This window comes from Aptenodytes forsteri, unplaced genomic scaffold (assembly GCF_000699145.1).
Source record: "Aptenodytes forsteri isolate BGI_AS27 unplaced genomic scaffold, ASM69914v1 Scaffold69, whole genome shotgun sequence".
NCBI classification, from domain to species: Eukaryota; Metazoa; Chordata; class Aves; order Sphenisciformes; family Spheniscidae; genus Aptenodytes; species Aptenodytes forsteri.
The window spans coordinates 2,999,500-3,017,372 of record NW_008795885.1 but is presented as its reverse complement, the minus strand read 5'-3'; the positions used below and the strand labels follow the sequence as shown (position 1 = coordinate 3,017,372).

The 17,873-nt window shown below is 37.9% G+C and overlaps 1 protein-coding gene across 2 annotated transcripts in view; it reads left to right on the top strand.

Moving 5' to 3' along the window:
• Positions 1 to 17,873, top strand: part of APC (APC, WNT signaling pathway regulator) — a 67,398-nt gene that overhangs the window by 5,671 nt on the left and 43,854 nt on the right. For both annotated transcript variants that reach the window (XM_009284177.1, XM_019473366.1), the window contains exons 2-3: positions 11,045 to 11,129; positions 12,076 to 12,277. In XM_009284177.1, the coding sequence (XP_009282452.1) occupies positions 11,045 to 11,129; positions 12,076 to 12,277 (287 nt within the window). The remainder of the gene's footprint in view (positions 1 to 11,044; positions 11,130 to 12,075; positions 12,278 to 17,873) is intronic.

Genomic DNA, 17,873 nt, shown 5'->3' with positions numbered 1-17,873 from the left:
ACAGTAATTGCTCATATGGAGCTTAGGGATGTTTCCCTACTATGCAGAGAACATCTCAGTGGCCCTGTCTTGAATTTAAGTGTCAACAATAAAACTTACAGAACAAAGGGATAAAACAGATACAGTGAAATGTCAGAAATAAATTATATGCACCCAAGCGTTCGAAAGCAACTCGAGTATGAAATTGCTGAACTGTCAAATGTAAGGTATAACCTGTTCCACCCTCTCATCTTCAGCAGTTGGCAAGATTGAAGTATGACCCCTTTGGCTTTAAAGAAAGAGCAGACTACAGCCTAAGAAAGAGGAGAAATCATTTATTGGAGTGATCATGAGATCTGGATACTTAAAAATGGTAGTCATGCAAATTATTTCCCTTCTGTCAAAAGTCTTCATCAGTTTATCAGCCAGTAATTTCTTAGTTTGGATCCAAAAAGTCAGTCTGATATTGGGAATTACTAGTTTTACAAAACCCCTATAATTATGTCAGGATGGACACATGCTGCATCCAGAAGTTGAGTAGTATGTCCTGTTCTGATGAACCTCCTCAGGAAGGATCTAGAATTAGCATAGGTGCAAAAAAAATTAAGTGATACGAAAAACTTCCTTAAGTGGCATGATTGAGTAGAATGGGACTTTTCAGGTGGAGAGAGCAGGAAGAGAGAGGGACAGGATGGGAAGAAGGTTGTTGAGCTCTAAAAGATCATGAATAGCATGAGGGAAGTTAATAGGGAATGATTAGTTTCCCTCAATACCAGATCTAAGGGACATCAAATAACATTATCAGGTAGCAAGTGGAAAACAAACAAAACAAGGTTCATTTCTCATCGTAAGTCTTTGCCTTGGGAGCATTTGGATGCTAAAAGAATTGATCAGGAGGTAGTACCACTGGAGATGTGGTTTCAATAAGTCTGCAAGTCAAGGCCGGCTGGAAGCTGGGAGAGGACATACAAGAGAAATGAACAGTAGGTTTTGTTTTGTTCATGTATCCTCACTAGGTTCCTGCTGTTGGAGGTGGGATATTGGTGTGGATAGGCATTTGGTCTGTCTCAGTGTGAAGGACAGTGTTTGCTCTTGGTTCTGTTTTTTCCCAGCTGGGTTATGCTCCCTTGAGAAGCAGGGGGGAGGATGAGGAGGAATTTCCCTCCCTTCTAGAGCTCCAGAGCATTGTGAAGTAGAGGGAGAGAGGACAGTGTTTGCTCTTGTTTCTGTTTTTTCCCAGCTGGGTTATGCTCCCTTGAGAAGCAGGGGGGAGGATGAGGAGGAATTTCCCTCCCTTCTAAGAGCATTGAGCATTGTGAAGTAGAGGGAGAGGGGCCTTTGGGGCGGGGGGGCGCGCTGGAGGATGAGGAGGAATTTCCCTCCCTTCTAGAGCTCCAGAGCATTGTGAAGTAGAGGGAGAGGGGCCTTTGGGGCGGGGGTTGGGGGGGCGCGCTGGAGTGGGGTGAAGGAGGGAGGGTGGCAGCCTGGGAGCCCATGGCTGAAGAAGAAATCCAGAGAGCCTGTAGTAGAGTAGGAAATGGAGACCTCTGCCTGGCCAGTGATGGAGAGCCCTTTCTCGGACCAGGTAGTGCTCTGCAGTTCCCATCTGCCCTGCAAGGGTACAGTAGGCAGTTGGGGGGGTTGTACTGAGACTCAAGAATAGCAATTGAAGTGTCTATTCAAGTAACCTTTTTTTTTCTTTTGGTTAATATTTTTAATTAAAAGGTTAGCTAATTATCCTGGTTTATAGTTTAGCTTTTTGTTTTGTTTAAAAACTTTTCGGTCTTCTTTGGGAACTCAACAGAAAATGTTAATGAGGAGGTCTAAGCAGATCTACCACAAAGCTCTGGCCACCTGAAAAATAGCATGGTCCCCAGTGTATTAGTTTTTAGGTTCCTGGAGAACGTTTTAGCAAATAATTTCAGGAAAGCATTTTTGGTGAAAATTTGTACTTACGTCAGTTGGGACTGAAACGTGTGGTAATTTAACTTCAAAATTTCTGTATGAGGTGGTACTAGGATAACTTGGTCACATTCAAAAGTGGTAGGTTGTGGGTGGTGGGTTTTCATTTTGGTGGTTTTGGGTTTTTTGGGTTTTTTTAGGAAACCAGAGTTGTTAGATTATTCTGTAGAGGTTCAGAGAATTTGAATAATTTAAGTTGCCAATATGATCCCATAGTTTCCTTACAATTTATGAAGCAGTTGCAAAGCATCATGATCATCCTGTGATGTCAATACTATGCTGCTATGAGGTTGCAGACACATTACCATTTTTTACTGTATCCTTCAGTTCTGGCATTTGTTTTTTTTCATCATCCTTATTCTGCCTGTGCATGCCTGGCTTACAGCTTTTTGGAGAAGAATCCTGTTTACCTGGATACAGATGGTAGTGAAAGAAACTTCTTTTTTTGCTTGCTACTAGCAGCAGTTGAACATAAATTTTCCCTCCTTAATTAGCCTGTGTGTCACCAACTGATGAGAACCTTCCAGCGTGCTCTTCATTTACTCATTGCCATGCAAGTAGCGTACCACAGAAAGTGGTGCCTGTGTTGAATCTGCCCTTGTCCTGGCATTGTTTCCATGCATCTTCCAGCCAACTCTAATGAGTCAACTTCGTTTTGTCTGACTGATTTTTCAGTGTTTTGGCTGATGTGGCCAAAGTTAAGGGTTTTTTATTTTTTACCTTGTACTCCTGGATCTTAGGAGTTATTTGGATGGTACTGTGTGCTCTGCTAACTTAACAGAGCTTGTTTTTCTTCTCTAGACTTCCATTTTTTAAAGCTTGTTTTGATACATGCTCTGTCTGGCACACAGTAGAGGCTTTGTCTTGATTTCTTTGATACTTCACTGAATTTTGTTGTGGCCCAGCTTTAGGGGAGCTTTAAGCAGGAACATAAATTACAGCAGACAATAAAGGGAAATGTAGAAGGAAGAAGTGTTTTGAAGAACAGCTCAAGGTGCAGTAGCAAATGAGGAGTTTGTGTAATAAGTTTCCTGCTTTTAAGAAGGAAGCAATGGGAGGGAATCAATGAATCGAAAGCATAAATTTAAGAAATTTCTGCGAACTTCTTGTTTGTATCAGTTTTCAATGGTGGGGATGTTGCAATGAATCTGACCCCCAAATCTGTTCTTTGCTTGTAGCACTAACAAACCTTGTGATTGAAATGAACCACAAAAAAGTAGTAGTTTACACAGTAGAATTTATTTTTACTTTTTTTCCTCTTTAGATGAAAAAAATACTACCAAAAAAAGACGTAAAATGCATTTTATTTGGGTTTGCACATTCAAACATTAAGGAAATGCCAGCCTTAAGGTAGGCAGAGCTGCCCTGATTTTGTCAGCTGGTTTGTGCACCCTATGATACAATTAAACCTTCCAAAGTTAGCATGCTTAATGCTCACAGTAAGGATGAAAATATACCCTTGTATAAAATAGTGTTATTTTCTAATTTACCTCTGCAAATAACGGCTTTAAACACAGATTTTCATGTATATAATGATCTGTAGAGAGTCCGGTATTTCTCTTGAAAGTTACTTCTTGACAGAAATGCAGTCTGCAGGAAGAAATTGAACTTTTTTTCCCAGAAAATATATTTTATTAATTTTTTTTTTTACAGTATTAAAACTAAACTAAAACTCCATCTTCTTCTGTCAGCTGGATTTCTTAGCCAAACCATGTCTTGTTGAATGAGCTGTGGTCTCACTATGAGTGGGTTGCATACGTCATGGAAATTGCACAGCTGCAGTCACCGTCAGAAACACTGTCTGCAGACAGCTGAGCTAGTAGGAGTGAATTCAGTGAGAGTGGTGAGATACAGATCTCACATAGCACTGTGGCATCTTGGACAGACAGTGCTCAAAATCCAATTACATTCAGTATAACCTGCCAAAATATATTGATTCAATAATAATGTATATTTTGCTTTCAGTGTAACTGAATTATGTTTTGTATTCTGAGATAATACAGATTTAAAAATTCACTACAAGCTAACTGTCTTTGTTGTGCACAGTAATGAATCACCTAGCTGTAGAAATTTCACATTATACCTGTTTAATAAGGGAGAACTTTGAAAATATAATAGTAGCATAGGATCTGACACTTTGAAAGTCAGGTCCTCTTCCAAATGGTTCGCCATATAGGCATTTGCACAGCAGATACGCATATACCCCTGCTCTTGGTGAAAGCCTATTTTAGATTTATATTCATCCCATTCTGCACAACAGTTGTGATAAAAATGGACAGAACGTGGTGACACCTTGTTTTGTTCTTTGAGTAACCATACTAGATTTCTACTTTTTTCCTCAAGTCTTCGTATTTGCTTTATTTAACTGCTTGTATGAACAGTCTTACTGTACATGATAATAGCTAGTCTAGTTTGAGAGTGAAATGAGCTGCATATACTTAGACACAAAGGCTGTTCGTCTGGAGAATTCTTAGGGGCAAGTTGGCAGAGTACTAGCTACTATCTTTTTGCTGCCTAGTAGTCTTCCATTGACATTGACAATGCCTCTTTTGAGGCTAAATTTCTAAAGATTTTACCTTCGAGTCGCGAAAATACTATTTTTCAGTATTTTCAACAAATGCATTTTTTTGATGAACAAGTAGGGAGAAAAGCCATTGATTCAGCAGCAACATTCCTTACCTGTATAAATATTTGTGGAATAGGTGCTAAATTCTGAGCTTCTGTAACTTGTGCTGTGTGAATTCACCCAGTATTTTCTTTCCAGTATATGCTTAGTTTCCATTTAATTTCGATACTTCCCTTCCCAACGTGTAAGTGCTTGAATTTTTTAAGTCTTTCAAGGGAAAATTGTAATCATGGTTAGCAGAGGAAACATTATATGCTTTTTTTCTTTTTTTTTCTCCCTAATGTGAGCTTTCATCTTCGTTCTCAAGTTAATTCCCTTATTCAGTTGGATTTTGCACATGCAGAATGTTTTTGTGGTGCCCCCCACACACATGCCTTTCAGGAGGGAAGAGGTGATGTCAGTCTTAAGGCACATAAAGGAGACTGTCACATCAGGATTGTGACACGAGGCAGGAGAATACTGGTAGTACAGTAGATATGCAAGGGATAGAGCAACGGATAGATCCTCTAAAAATACTGCTAAAAATAAAAGTACTTTTGAAGATATTCATATGTATTGGTCATTTGATAAATTCAAATGTGTGAGTGGAAGAAACTCCCATAAGCTGAACTGATTTTTACAAATTGAATCAACTGATGAATTCTGGGAAATACTTCTCTTCAGTGACTGCTAAACTAATGCAGTTAGACATTTGCAAATAATGAAAAATTCGGTTATAGAAGTCATTTAGCATCTTACAAAACACAGACATTTAAAATATCAGTGAATTTATTTAAGCAGTAAAGAAGCAGCAGTGGCATTATATTGTGTTTGATTTGTGTCTTTTTAAGTTTGTTGGTATGATTTCACAATAAGTAATTTTTTTAGCATTATCTTTGCAATTCTAAAGATTCTACCAGAATCCAAGTAGGTTGGAAAATTGAATAAAAGATTCCTCACCCCCACCCCCCCAGAATTTAGGTGAAATTGAGCTGGTCAGACAGATAGATAGATAGATAGATACAGTTACTGACATTACTTCAGACAGCATTCTTTCTGAGCATAAATCAGATAACACTAGTTGATCTGACAGTGGGCTTGCACTAAAAACTTAATAGACTTCAGTATGTGGTTACAGCAAGTGACAGCTCTTGAGCATGGTGGCATCAAGCGAATATTTTTCTTTTAGAAAATGACATTGTTTGAAATCGAAATGAACAACATCATTTCACATAACAAATGCTTTCCTCTTTCTACAAGGTTGAAAGTTGAGCTGCTCCAGTGTTTCACCTCAGTCAGCAGTGCTGTCATCATTGCTGTTATCATTTGGACCTCTGAGCAACCAGAGCGATTGCCTGGCACTTCAGGCAATTAGAAGGGCTCCCACCAAGCTTGATTAAGTAGCAGTGTAATTCGCCAAAATGTATAGGAGTAAAGGGCCTCTTCCACAGCTCTCACTCGGCCCCTGTGAGTGTCGTACCGTGTGTGATCATATTAAGGCACTGTCAAGTTCCTACAGTAATGAGGGGTTATGTAAGACATTGAACTGAAGTTTATGCTAACTATAAATGCATAGGAAGTAGTGTTCTGGTGTCCGTCCATCCCTGCTGTTTTGACATCTAATGGTTTTGTTGAATTTGAGTGATGGATGTGCTTTTAGTATATGTTACCTTTTTTCCTGCCCTTTTAAACAAATAGTAATTGAAACAATGTGCAACACTGGGTTGAACTTCAAAAATAATTTTCAGTTTAGAGTGCAATTGTATGTTAAGTTTTCAGCATATTGGGTTAAAAACATGAGTACGAATGCTGTCAAGAATATTCTCATTTAAAAATACTGCTGATCTGGTTAAAAATAATAGTTCTGAGTCATTCAGTGTGCATTATTCCCATTCTATATGGTGCTAAGATAGATGTTCAATTACTGTTTGAAATTGTAAACACTTTCTGTATTTGTGCAGTTAAACCTGTTTTTATACTCAGATGTTGTAAATACAGTGGTAACCAACGTAAGCATAACCTAAAAAACCTAAACTGAAGGATAACTCAATTTGGGTTTTGTTTACAAACATTGAAAGAAACACACAGTGAAGGCTCTGTGTGTGTGTGTGTATATACGTAGATGACAGGAATGTCTCTTCACACAGACCCAAGTATAGTTATTAGCCAAAAAGGAGCAACAGGTATGAAGAGTGTCTTACTAAAAATTGCTTGATAGAATAGCTTTTGTTGAAAGTTTTTTTAAATGTAGATTCATGCTTACCTTTAAAAGATCCCGTAAATTTCAAAACATCTTGTTGGCTTACTATTCCAGCTGATATTGGCCTGTGAGTATATCTGGTGTACTGCTGCCAGCAATTTCATATATTTAATTTTCATTATGATTTTCATACATTTTGGCATTTGCTGAATACACAAAACTTTCAGAAAAGTAAATACAAGTAATAAAGCTCATTCTTTATGAATCAAGTAGTGTTTACAGAAGACCAAATATATCTAATTTGTCTGAATTGTCATCAGTGCTCCTTTTCCTGCCAAAGGAGAGGTATATGTCTAAACCAGAATGTCTTTTTACAGATACCGTCTTTTGAAATATTTCTAAATATGACTATTAATACTTAACACTTACAGTCCTCAAAAATTGAATATACTTTTAAATCTTAACTCATTGGGATTTGAAATCTGGCATTGTTAGTGTTGTTCCTCTGTGGTCCCATTCTTTATTAGCAGCTTGAGTAAATTCACAGCCCTTAAGCAGTTTTATTTACAAGCCTTACCACTTAGCTCGGTGCATGTACTGTTAGTTAAGGTGCTTTTCTTCTCAGTAGTTTTCCAGTTACTTGCTGACGGGTCTGATCTTTTTTATTTAATTATCCATAAAGTAGTTGTAACGTCAGGACTGTATTCATTTGTAGAGTACAAACAAACAAACAAAAAAAATACTGACATTGTTTCTGTACTTCACAGTCCAGAGACTGTGAAGACTGAAACCTTTTTAAATGATGATGAGTCACAGGGACAGCTCCATTTCCAAAAGCATTCTTTTGTACTTCTCCAGTAAGACAACATAAACTAGGTTATATTTAAGTGACCATTAAAATAATTTAACTTACATTCTTTAAAAGAACAGAAAAAAACTTTTGCAGCCTTCCTTATAGATACACTTACATTTGTGTGTTTTATCAGTAAGTCACTACTAAGTCAGTGAGGAATTTGCTTAGACTAATGCTATAAACCACTACTAATATAGTTATTCAAACTTGCATGACTAAACAATATGAATTTAACTTCAGTTAAATTGATTCAGGTTTATTTGTGGAGAAGATTTTACACTATTTAGCAAACATGATAGCAAAAGTAATATGAAATTATTGTGGAAAAGTACTATTTCAAAGCACTGTATTAATCTTGGGGGGAAAAAATGGGAGAACTGAATGTAAACAGCATTAGTGTTGAGTCCTGGAGTTATAGTAAGTGGATAAATAAAAAGTTGCGTTATCACAGTAATAGATAACTTGCCGTGTTTCCTCCAAATGGGTTATTGCAGAAAACTTTTCTGTTCCTTTATTCAAGTAAAATTGTAAATTCCCCAATTTGTCATTTTAGCACACTGCCTCATTTTCCACCAGTACCTGGCCCAGGGGCTGCATCTCCCTCTCTAACCTTTGTCTGCGTTGTCAGCTTAGATTTCAAAGTGTGCTGTGATTCAGTTTGAAATTGATGTCATAGCCTCATAATGGCATTGTTACCTTAGGAATAGTACTATAGAAAAGAAATGTAGAAAAATATAGAAAAGAACACTATCTACTAACTTGAAAAAAATCCATGTGCTGTTGAAGAAAAGGGGATAATTTAAATTTGAAAGTTACAACCTCAATTAATTAATTGTAGCAGAGAAAATTGAGAAAGGTGATCCAGTATGCTAATGTTTAACTGTTGCCAGTATTCAGAAAGAGCAGTCCTTAGCTGCCTGGACACCTCAGTCATGTAATTTGGTAGCACAGGAAAAGGTGATAGTATTTCCACTTAGCTGTTCATATTGGCTCTTGAAGCAGGAAGACTCATTATGTAGGAAAGTATCCTGAACATACAATTTCTGAAATAGCAGAACTGCCACTCAGAGAGGTGAGAAAGAGGCTTCTAAGAAGGGAACGGATGGAGGGGTTGGAAGTTTGGGTTGTGTTTTTTCCCTGCACCAAGGTGCTGTTCTCAGAGGAAAGGGATTCATTAGTAATTTCTAAATTTATCTGAGCTGACGGGTCTTTCAGAAGCATGCAAAATGCCCCAAGACGACTCCACATATCCACATTGCCCTTTTAGGCTTTTAAGCTAAGACTGCTGTCTGCAAATGTTATCTGCCCTTACATTAGATAATGTAGGAGTCCTTCTTTGAAAAACACCAGATTACTTGTTTGTCTGACTTCGCTAGCAAGGTAGATGTTATGTACAGAGATGGCTGAGCCATATGGCTAATGAGGATGCCCTTGAATGTACTTAAAAGCACAAGCACAGTGGAGATGTCTTTCCCAGAGTAGTGATTTTATCACACCAGACTTGATCCTAAAGGCTATGCCAGCCTTAACAGGTAGTGCAGTAAGAGCAGATCTGTAGATGAATTATGTTGAGGACCCAGCATGCATACTATATATGTTTCAGGGGATTTTGGGTTTGGACTAGCTCCAGCCTGGTCCCATGGAGTGAATGCCCATTAGCAGTCTTGAGTGTAACTGCTGGCTTGGTTTGATCGGAAAGGAATTCGGTTCACGGTCCGACATCACCCTACGATGTGAACCGAAGTACAGCTGGTGGGGCAGATGGGAGTCTGGTGTCAGACTGATCCAAACTAAAACGCGAATGCAGACACACACCTTGACTCCCATCAGTCAGGCAACACATAAATTGGGAAATTTGGCCTCAACTCCACCTCCAGAATTATTTCCACAAAACAGTGTAAACATAAGTAGTGTGTCTCTACGCCAGAATTCCTCTTCCTCGAGTACCGGCATCTAGTTACATAGTGGGTGGCTGCAGTGACTGTGCGGCTACCATTTGCTCTGAGTCTAGTGCTTGGAGATTATTTCCCCAGAACTTTGTGCAGTTCTTTACTCAAAATCCTTTTACTTTTTTTTTGTGTGTGTGGGTGTACAGGGAACAACACTTTGAATACAGGAAAGCTCAGTAGTGTGTCTGTTTAAAGAATATCTTGACTTCTTGTAGATGCCATTTTGTTTCCTTTGAAAAGAGCAAAATGCATTTAAAAGATACCTTCTGTACAAGTTGCAAGAACCATTAATGTTGACAGTAAGGTATGCTAGGCTCTTAAAAGAGTAAAACAGTGATGTGGAGATTTTCTTAAGTTGTCTAAAATTCATTAGTTTTCAGGTCTGAACAGAAGTACAATTCTGGGTGTAGAGTGTATGTATCAAAAATATGGGTGTACCTTTCATTATTCAGAATTGTTTTCATTTCCTGACTATTGCTGCTTCTAAAAATATTTTCTATGCCACAGTATGAAAAATGGTATTTTTGATATTTAAATTCCAGTAAGAGCATTTTGCCTTGTGGCCAGTCTTTTCAATTTACTTTTGCTACTGATGTATCCACCATTATGATATAGAAAAGGCATTCACTAACTTGCATTTAATCTTCTACCTGAATTTAGGCCACTGAGCATTAGGGACCTAGGGGCTTACAGGCCCCTTTTAGTGTGGTAGTCATTGTTCACTATGAATCTTTTTGTGCATTAGAAGTATATTCGTTCAGCTGTATAGTTTTATCATACATAGTTTCAATAGCACACGGCAATATTCTTGGCTTTGAAGCTTCAGCTGCGTGAAGCAGTCCTAAATCTCTTTCTTGTAGGCATGGTGGTGGTGGTAGTAGTAGTAGTAGTAGTAATAAGCCAAATAATACGACACCATGAAGGAATCTTAAGTCTTTTCCTCACAGGTGTGGTGGTAGTAATAAGAATAATATGACTCTCCTTGGTGGTTTACTGTGGTGCTAAGGCCTTGCAGAAAATAAATCCTGGGGATTACTTCTGCTCTGATATCTTTGAGGTTTAAAAAATGTGGTATTCAAGATACTTTTGTAACTTTTAGCTATGTATCCAAATTTTACTTTTACAAGACTTAACTTTAGCTACACAGATGGAGAAATTTAACTAATTTCTCTATGCTTCCATTTCTCCATCTGTAAATTCAAGATAACTGGTATTCACTTTGAGAAAAACTTTTAAATAAGCCGACAGATGGGACTACCGGAGAGGATGAGTTATTCAGGATATACTTTACATCGTGACAGTGCTTGGGGAAATACTGTAGAATATATTTGATGGCAATTAAAGTTATGATGCTTGATCACTGCTCACATGAAATATAGTTTACATCAGTGTCTCAGTAGCTGTTACATAAATGTGCACTCGCGGGCAGCATAAGATGTAGTTACCTTGTGGTTTATTATTGTATGGATTTCTTAATTAAGCTTAATTTCTTACAGGAGGTGCTGAAACAGCTACAAGGAAGTATTGAAGATGAGGCAATGGCATCTTCTGGACAAATTGACTTACTGGAACGACTTAAAGGTAAATGTAGAATTATGTTTTAAGTAGATTCATTTGTTTCCTAGTTGTTTTTTCTTTGGGATAAAATTTTCTAACTCAGCTGCATCTTCTTTCCAGTGCTGACTTTGATGGTTAGGCATAGTCTCAGTGCCTGTTATTTTTACTAAGCATTTTAAGACACATTCTCAAAAAAAAAATGTTCCTATGCTGCTTTTGTGCTTTTGCTCCTGTTACCCTATAGCTTCATATTAATTGCTTTTGATACAACTTGCATTTCGTTCAGTTCTTCAGAAAAATACATTTGTTTAAATTAATGATGGATTAGTTCCACCAATTTTCTAAACTTGTTTGCATGCCCTGCCCTCTCCATGTCATATTACTGGAATTGTATCTGTCATGCTGCAAATTGATGCCCCCTTCCCTAGAGCATCTGCTGGAATGTGCACCATCCCATTATATGGGATGTGCAGAGCAAGCCCAGACCACTGACTCCCTGTATACATCCATTATCCCTACCACTGAACCAGAAATATCGTAGGGTATGTCTACATTTAAGGGCCCTGTGGTGAACAGAGTTGTCATCATCTATGTGACAGTGAAGCATCAGCAGGATCTCTGAGAAGGAAGCTATTAGGAAGTGGGCCACAGGAACAATTCACATGACATTTATGCAAAACCCTGCCTGTTTCTTAAGTCCTCTGGGAAAAAGGCAGGCAGGCTTATGTGGGGATACTGTTCTGACTGTCAGGATTGCAGTTTGGCCATCTGCTCAGATGACTAGTATTCTCCAAGTATAGCATTAAGATTGGTTTTGTTCACATTATGTTCTTCTGTGGATTCCAATGTAAAATGTTCCCACCAAAAAATCATGGATTTGTTCTTCAAATTAGAAAGTAAGATAGAAATGATCTTTTAAATTTGTGCTGCTGAACTTCCACTCTGAAAATGTTTGCTCTTTATTATCCAGAACTGAACTTGGAAAGTACCAACTTCCCTGGAGTGAAGTTAAGGCCAAAGGTGTCTGTGCGTTCATATGGGAGCCGGGAAGGGTCTGTGTCAAGCCGCTCAGGAGAGTGCAGTCCTGTTCCCATGGGATCATTTCCGAGAAGGGGATTTATGAATGGAAGCAGAGAAAGCACTGGTTATTTAGAAGAGCTAGAAAAAGAGAGGTAAATTTCTTTGTTTATCATCCAGTATGGATTGACTTCTAATTTTAACATGAAAGTTTACTGACATACCTAGTATTTAACTACCATGCATATGGTTTTGATCACTGAAATATTTATCTTGACAGGTAAGGAAACCGGGAATCTCCATTATATTTAGATGCACACATTAAAAAAAACATTAAAAAATCTTAAAACACATCATACAGCTTCTGCTGCTTCTTCATATATGCATTTCGTTGTTACCGTTTGGCTGAAGGTTATTTTATTTTTATCAGCAGATTGTCAGCATCTGAAATATATTTAGAGAGAGGGAGTGGAGCATCCCAAACATCTCTGTATCTCCTCACCAGTATTGATAAGTGGTGAAACTGTAGCACTGTGATGGTGCAGTCTCTTTCTCTTTTTTGCAAATAGTTACAACTACCGTAGCTGGTTGATCAGTTATTTACTATTAGCAGACATTTACCTAGTGATTCTGCTTTCTCAGCAAAAATGTCAGCTAAACAAAAGTACTCACTCTCTCTTCAAGATGTTGTTCCCATCTGATGTTTTGTGTTGACAAAATCATGAAATTTCTTTTCTTGCAAGGTAGTGGTATCCATTTAATAGGAAGAACATACTTTCAGGGCATAATACAGATTTGTAGCACTTTATCAATCACTTACAAAGGAAACACAAAGTAAGAGACATGCAGCTGTTTCCACTGAAGACATCTTTATATCTTAAAATGAACCTGACTGAAATCCCAGATGTTTTCAGAGGCCTGTCTGTAAGACAGGGTTTCCTAAAGATTTTAGTCATTGACAGCTGCTTAATGGATAGGATGTTATGCTCTGGGGGCTGCAAAACCACATAAATAGCAACACAATATTTTTATGCCTAGTAGTCATTAACAAGCAAAAAAATCCACCTTGGAATTGTAATACAAAAGTTAGGTGGGTAGTAAGTGGTTTTGTGGGCAGCCCTTCAGAAACCCCTCCTCTAAAGGGCCTTTCCTGGTGTTCAGTAAAATTTTTGCAGTCAAGAGCTGAAAGGAGTACACTTTTCCTCCAAGGTACTATGTCTAGGTCCCTTTCTTTTGGTCCTATCAGTAGAATGAAAGTAACTTCCCATGGGTCCGTATTGAGCCTCTTCTAGCAGCCACTCTATTTTTTCATTTTCCTAGTCAGGATCACTAATCATATTTGTTGCATTCATAAAACCTAGATTCCTGAGGAGCTGTATAAGAATATTTAGGAATTTGGGAATCTCTTCCCACTTGCTCATGCCAGTCTTCAAGAACCTAATGTGTCTGCCATGTTCCGTCTTGACAAAACAGTGTACTTGTTCGTATTCTTCCAGTGCTTAAGTGTAGTTAGGACTTTCAGTTACAATTCAAGTGAGCTCCAGGTCACCTGGAACAAGGAGTATTAATTTATAGCAACTGGAGTTCTTCAAGGTGGTTAGCACATCTGATTTATGATCTGTGATCCTTTCCCACTCTCGTGGGACTATCACTAAGGTGATAGTTCTTTGGACATTTTTTTCAGCGGTAAAGACAGCTTAGGCAGTGAACTGGCCTTTGTTCCAAATAACGCTGAAAAAAAAGAGATAACAGTATTTTCACTTCAGATGAGCTTAGGCAGTGTTACTGTCACAGCTGATGGGGTAAAGATTTGTGCTGTGGAGAAGATGATCTGTAGAGGCGTGGCCAGATCACATCTGTCTTCATTATTAGTGAAATGATGGATAGTCCAAACTGCCCTATTCTTTATGCTGTTTCAGGGGACATGTAGGAGCATGTATGGCATTGATGCAGACCCTGGGTAGCCAAATGAATCAGAACTCAGGGTGGGGAGTGTAGGACCATGCATCTGAAATCACTGCAATTTCTGAAAGAAAATTAACCGCTTATTTTACTATGCTTTGTGTCTGAACTTGTTTGGCATACTTACTAAGTTTCTGTGTTTCTAAAAATATATATAAACACGTTTTATTTGCTAATAAAATTTTTTTTTGGCACTTAAATAGAGTTTCAAAGAACTCATGGAACTGGACAAGCCTTAAAATATTAAAATGATTTAGAACAAAATAACATTTTTTGGAAACCTGTAGCAGGGGAACATTTCCACTCAGTATCTTAACACACTGGCACACTATATGCTACGCATGGGCAACAGTGGGCAAGGACCAAATCATGTATTAACTGTGTGTGAACTTGGCAAATTCACGAGATGTATTTTAATAAACTAATTCACTAGATGTTTATTAATGTAAACAAGTAAGAAACAAGAAAAAATTGCTAAAATTGTTTTGTATTGAAAAAATTATTTAGCTTGGCTAAAAGTGATCTTCTGAGGGGAAGAAAATTAATCAATTGATTCACTTACCAGAATGAAGATGAAATTGTCTGCCTGTTCCTCATTTGCTTAGCCCTCCTCTAATTTCAAAGTCAAAAAAAGAAAAGAGGAAAAAAGTGTGTGTGGGGGTATGTTTTTAAGTTAACAATTTAGAATACACTATTAATTAAATATCTCCTGCTTTCTTTTTGGCTGTTTCCAGGTGTTTTTGAAAAGACACTATCAGCAACAAAACTTTTCAGCGTACACTGCAGGTTACTTCTTGTCTTGGTTTACCTTTTGCAATTTAATAAATTTAATAATCTCACCTTTGTAAATTCTGTAATTTACCACTAAAAATGACAGTCTTATGATGAATTTTTAATCAAAATGTTTGTAGGCCCTGTTTATTCCTTCCGGTTTATGCCACTCCGTTTTTATTTTCTTAATGTTGATTTTGAGCATTTTCTCTGTCTCATAACTTCTTTCTCCCCCTACTCTTATATCCCTTTGGCTGACTGTACAACTTACCTAAGGCTTTACAGCATCTATCAGCAGTGTTTCATTTTCAAGATTCTATTTTATCACCTAACAGTTGAAGTGAAGGTATTAATTATAATTGTAATTTACATAATGTGAGTAGCATATAGTTTGTTTCCCTTCTCCCTTTTAACTGGGAATGACATTGACATAATTATGCAGAAAAGATTTCCAAAAGAAACCAATTTTCTGCATTCATTCAGCTTTATCTATTGCTAGAAGCTTCAAAAATACCACGTTAGAGAAGTCTTTCAAAATACCCACCCTTCAGAAAAGCAGTTTGAATTGGAAACTTTTTGTTAACTTGTAAAAATAGAGTAAAGTTCCAAAAGCTTGCTTCAGTTGCCTTGCTGCATTCTCACGGAACTTGACAGTGTATGACAGAGAACAGAATTTTCTCTGATACTGTGAAAGTCCTGATATAAACAATTTTGGGGTGTAAAAAGATGGAATAACTGCGCTGGGTTTTTCCATCAATTTTCTTCCATGATCAGTAACAGCTCTTCTACCTTAAATGCTCTCCTAACCTTAAGAAGTTCCAGAAGGCTGAGAAGGAGCTATACTTCTGGTTGGTATAGTGTCTGATAGTAATGTTAAGTGCGGGGAGCAGTTTATCAGACACATCTACAGAGACTTGCTGCTTATTTTCATAGAAATTGAAGTGCAACCTGCCATAGTTGTACCAACCCTTCAAGCTTTGTGCTGAGGGACCTTAAAGCCATTGTTAAAACCTGAATTCTCATGGAGCAGTGATACCAAACTAGTAATCCCAAATAAAACATTACTCAGAAGCAAAAATGACACTATAAAATTAAAGGAGTCACCCTCAGGTCATGCATTATGTTGTTTATGGAGCACTGATGGTTCCTAAGTTCTTTTCTTGCTTCTAGCATCCATTCTGCTCGTCAAAACAGATTGAATGACAGAGTGTCTCACAAACTGAATACCCTACATTTTACAAGAGGAATTTAAATCACATGTTCAGTTAGCTGAAAGTAATCCCTCTGGTTTCTACTACCAGTTCTTTGACATCCAGAGGCAGAATTAGTCAGTCCTTTCACATTTGCAAATACTCATGTCGTAAAAATACTTTTTATAGGGATTGCATTAATTATGCTTTTGCAAATTTGATTTCACAAACTGGACATAACCGGTGCATGGGCACCCCAGGTGGTAAAAAGGGGAGCCATGCAGGATGCCTGTGTGTGCAGGGAGCAGGCACCCAGGGTATATGTTAAGAGGATGGGCAGGTGGGAGGCCGAAAAAATGGCTTTCCTCACAGGCTTTCCCCGAGCACCATCTATTAGCTTTTCCTTCAGTCTGGCTTCCTGCCAGCCCCATCCTTGTGGCTGAAGAATTACTGTTTTCCTGTAATCCTGCTACAGTTACCTGCAACGGTATGGTAATTGTTTTTTGTTGCTTCTTTTCACAGATTTTGATTGTAAACCTGTCTGATGTAAAAGCTACCCAGTAAATTACTTTAATGTGTAGTCTTGACATTCCTAAAACAGTTCTGTTTTAACATAACTGTTGAATCAAATCTGGAAATTTATGTCATTCTGTTCACGTTTAAAAATGTTTAGCACTCTTAGATGTGTGTAGTTTTTCAGTCTCCTGCAGTTGTAGCGAGGGATCCTGTTGACTTTAATTTTCCATTTGAACACTGGTCAGGTCACTTGCATTGGGTATGGAGTATAAATGTTAAGTCGCCAAAACTAGTTTGAAACATTTTTAAAGCAGGAACTCAGTTGAACAGATCCCTTAAAATACATATTTTTAAATTCTTTCTTCTACATGAAGTTCTGTCATGTGGAAGTTTGATTATCTTCATCTCAAATCATGACTGGGATGCATTATCAAAGTAGTCAGGGGAAATTTGTATTTTTGTTGTTTGCTGTGGTTTTGTTCTGTAACAACTTACAGTAATTATCCATAATGTGTTTGTGTGCTTTATGAAGGTACATATGGCTCTTGCTCAGAAAGACCACAACCTGAGTTTAGAGAGAGGGATGCAGAAGTTAAGGGATGGGAAATCATTCTGGGCAAACTTACGCAGCTTTCTGTCCTCTGCCTAAGTATTGATTTTACCATTTCCATTAATGTTAATGAGCAATACTAAAATCTCAGAAGGAAGAACAGTGCTTGTAGGAAGCATTTATAAGAAATTAATAAACTTGTATTAAAAAAAAAACCCACACAATAAACAAGAGTGACTTTTCTGTATACTCCTACTAGCCAGATTTTGCCTGAAAATTTTAATAAGCGTTTTGAAAAGTGTTGTAACTATGTGTCCTCGTTTCGGCTGGGATAGAGTTAATTTTCTTCCTAGTAGCTGGTACAGTGCTGTGTTTTGGATTTAGGATGAGAACAATGTTGATAGCACACTGATGTTTTAGTTGTTGCTGAGTAGTGCTTACACTAGTCAAGGACTTTTCAGCTTCTCATGCCCTGCCAGCGAGGAGCTGGGAGGGGGCACAGCCAGGACAGCTGACCCAAACTGGCCAAAGGGCTATTCCATACCATGTGACGTCATGCTCAGTACATAAACTGGGGGAGTTAGCTGGGGGGTGAGACCACTGCTCGGGACGTGGCTGGGCATCGGTTGGCGGGTGGTGAGCAATTGCATCGTGCATCACTTGCTTTGTATATTCTTATTATTCTTATTACTATTATTATTATTAGGATTTTATTTTATTTCAATTATTAAACTGTTTTTATCTCAACCCATGAGTTTTTCT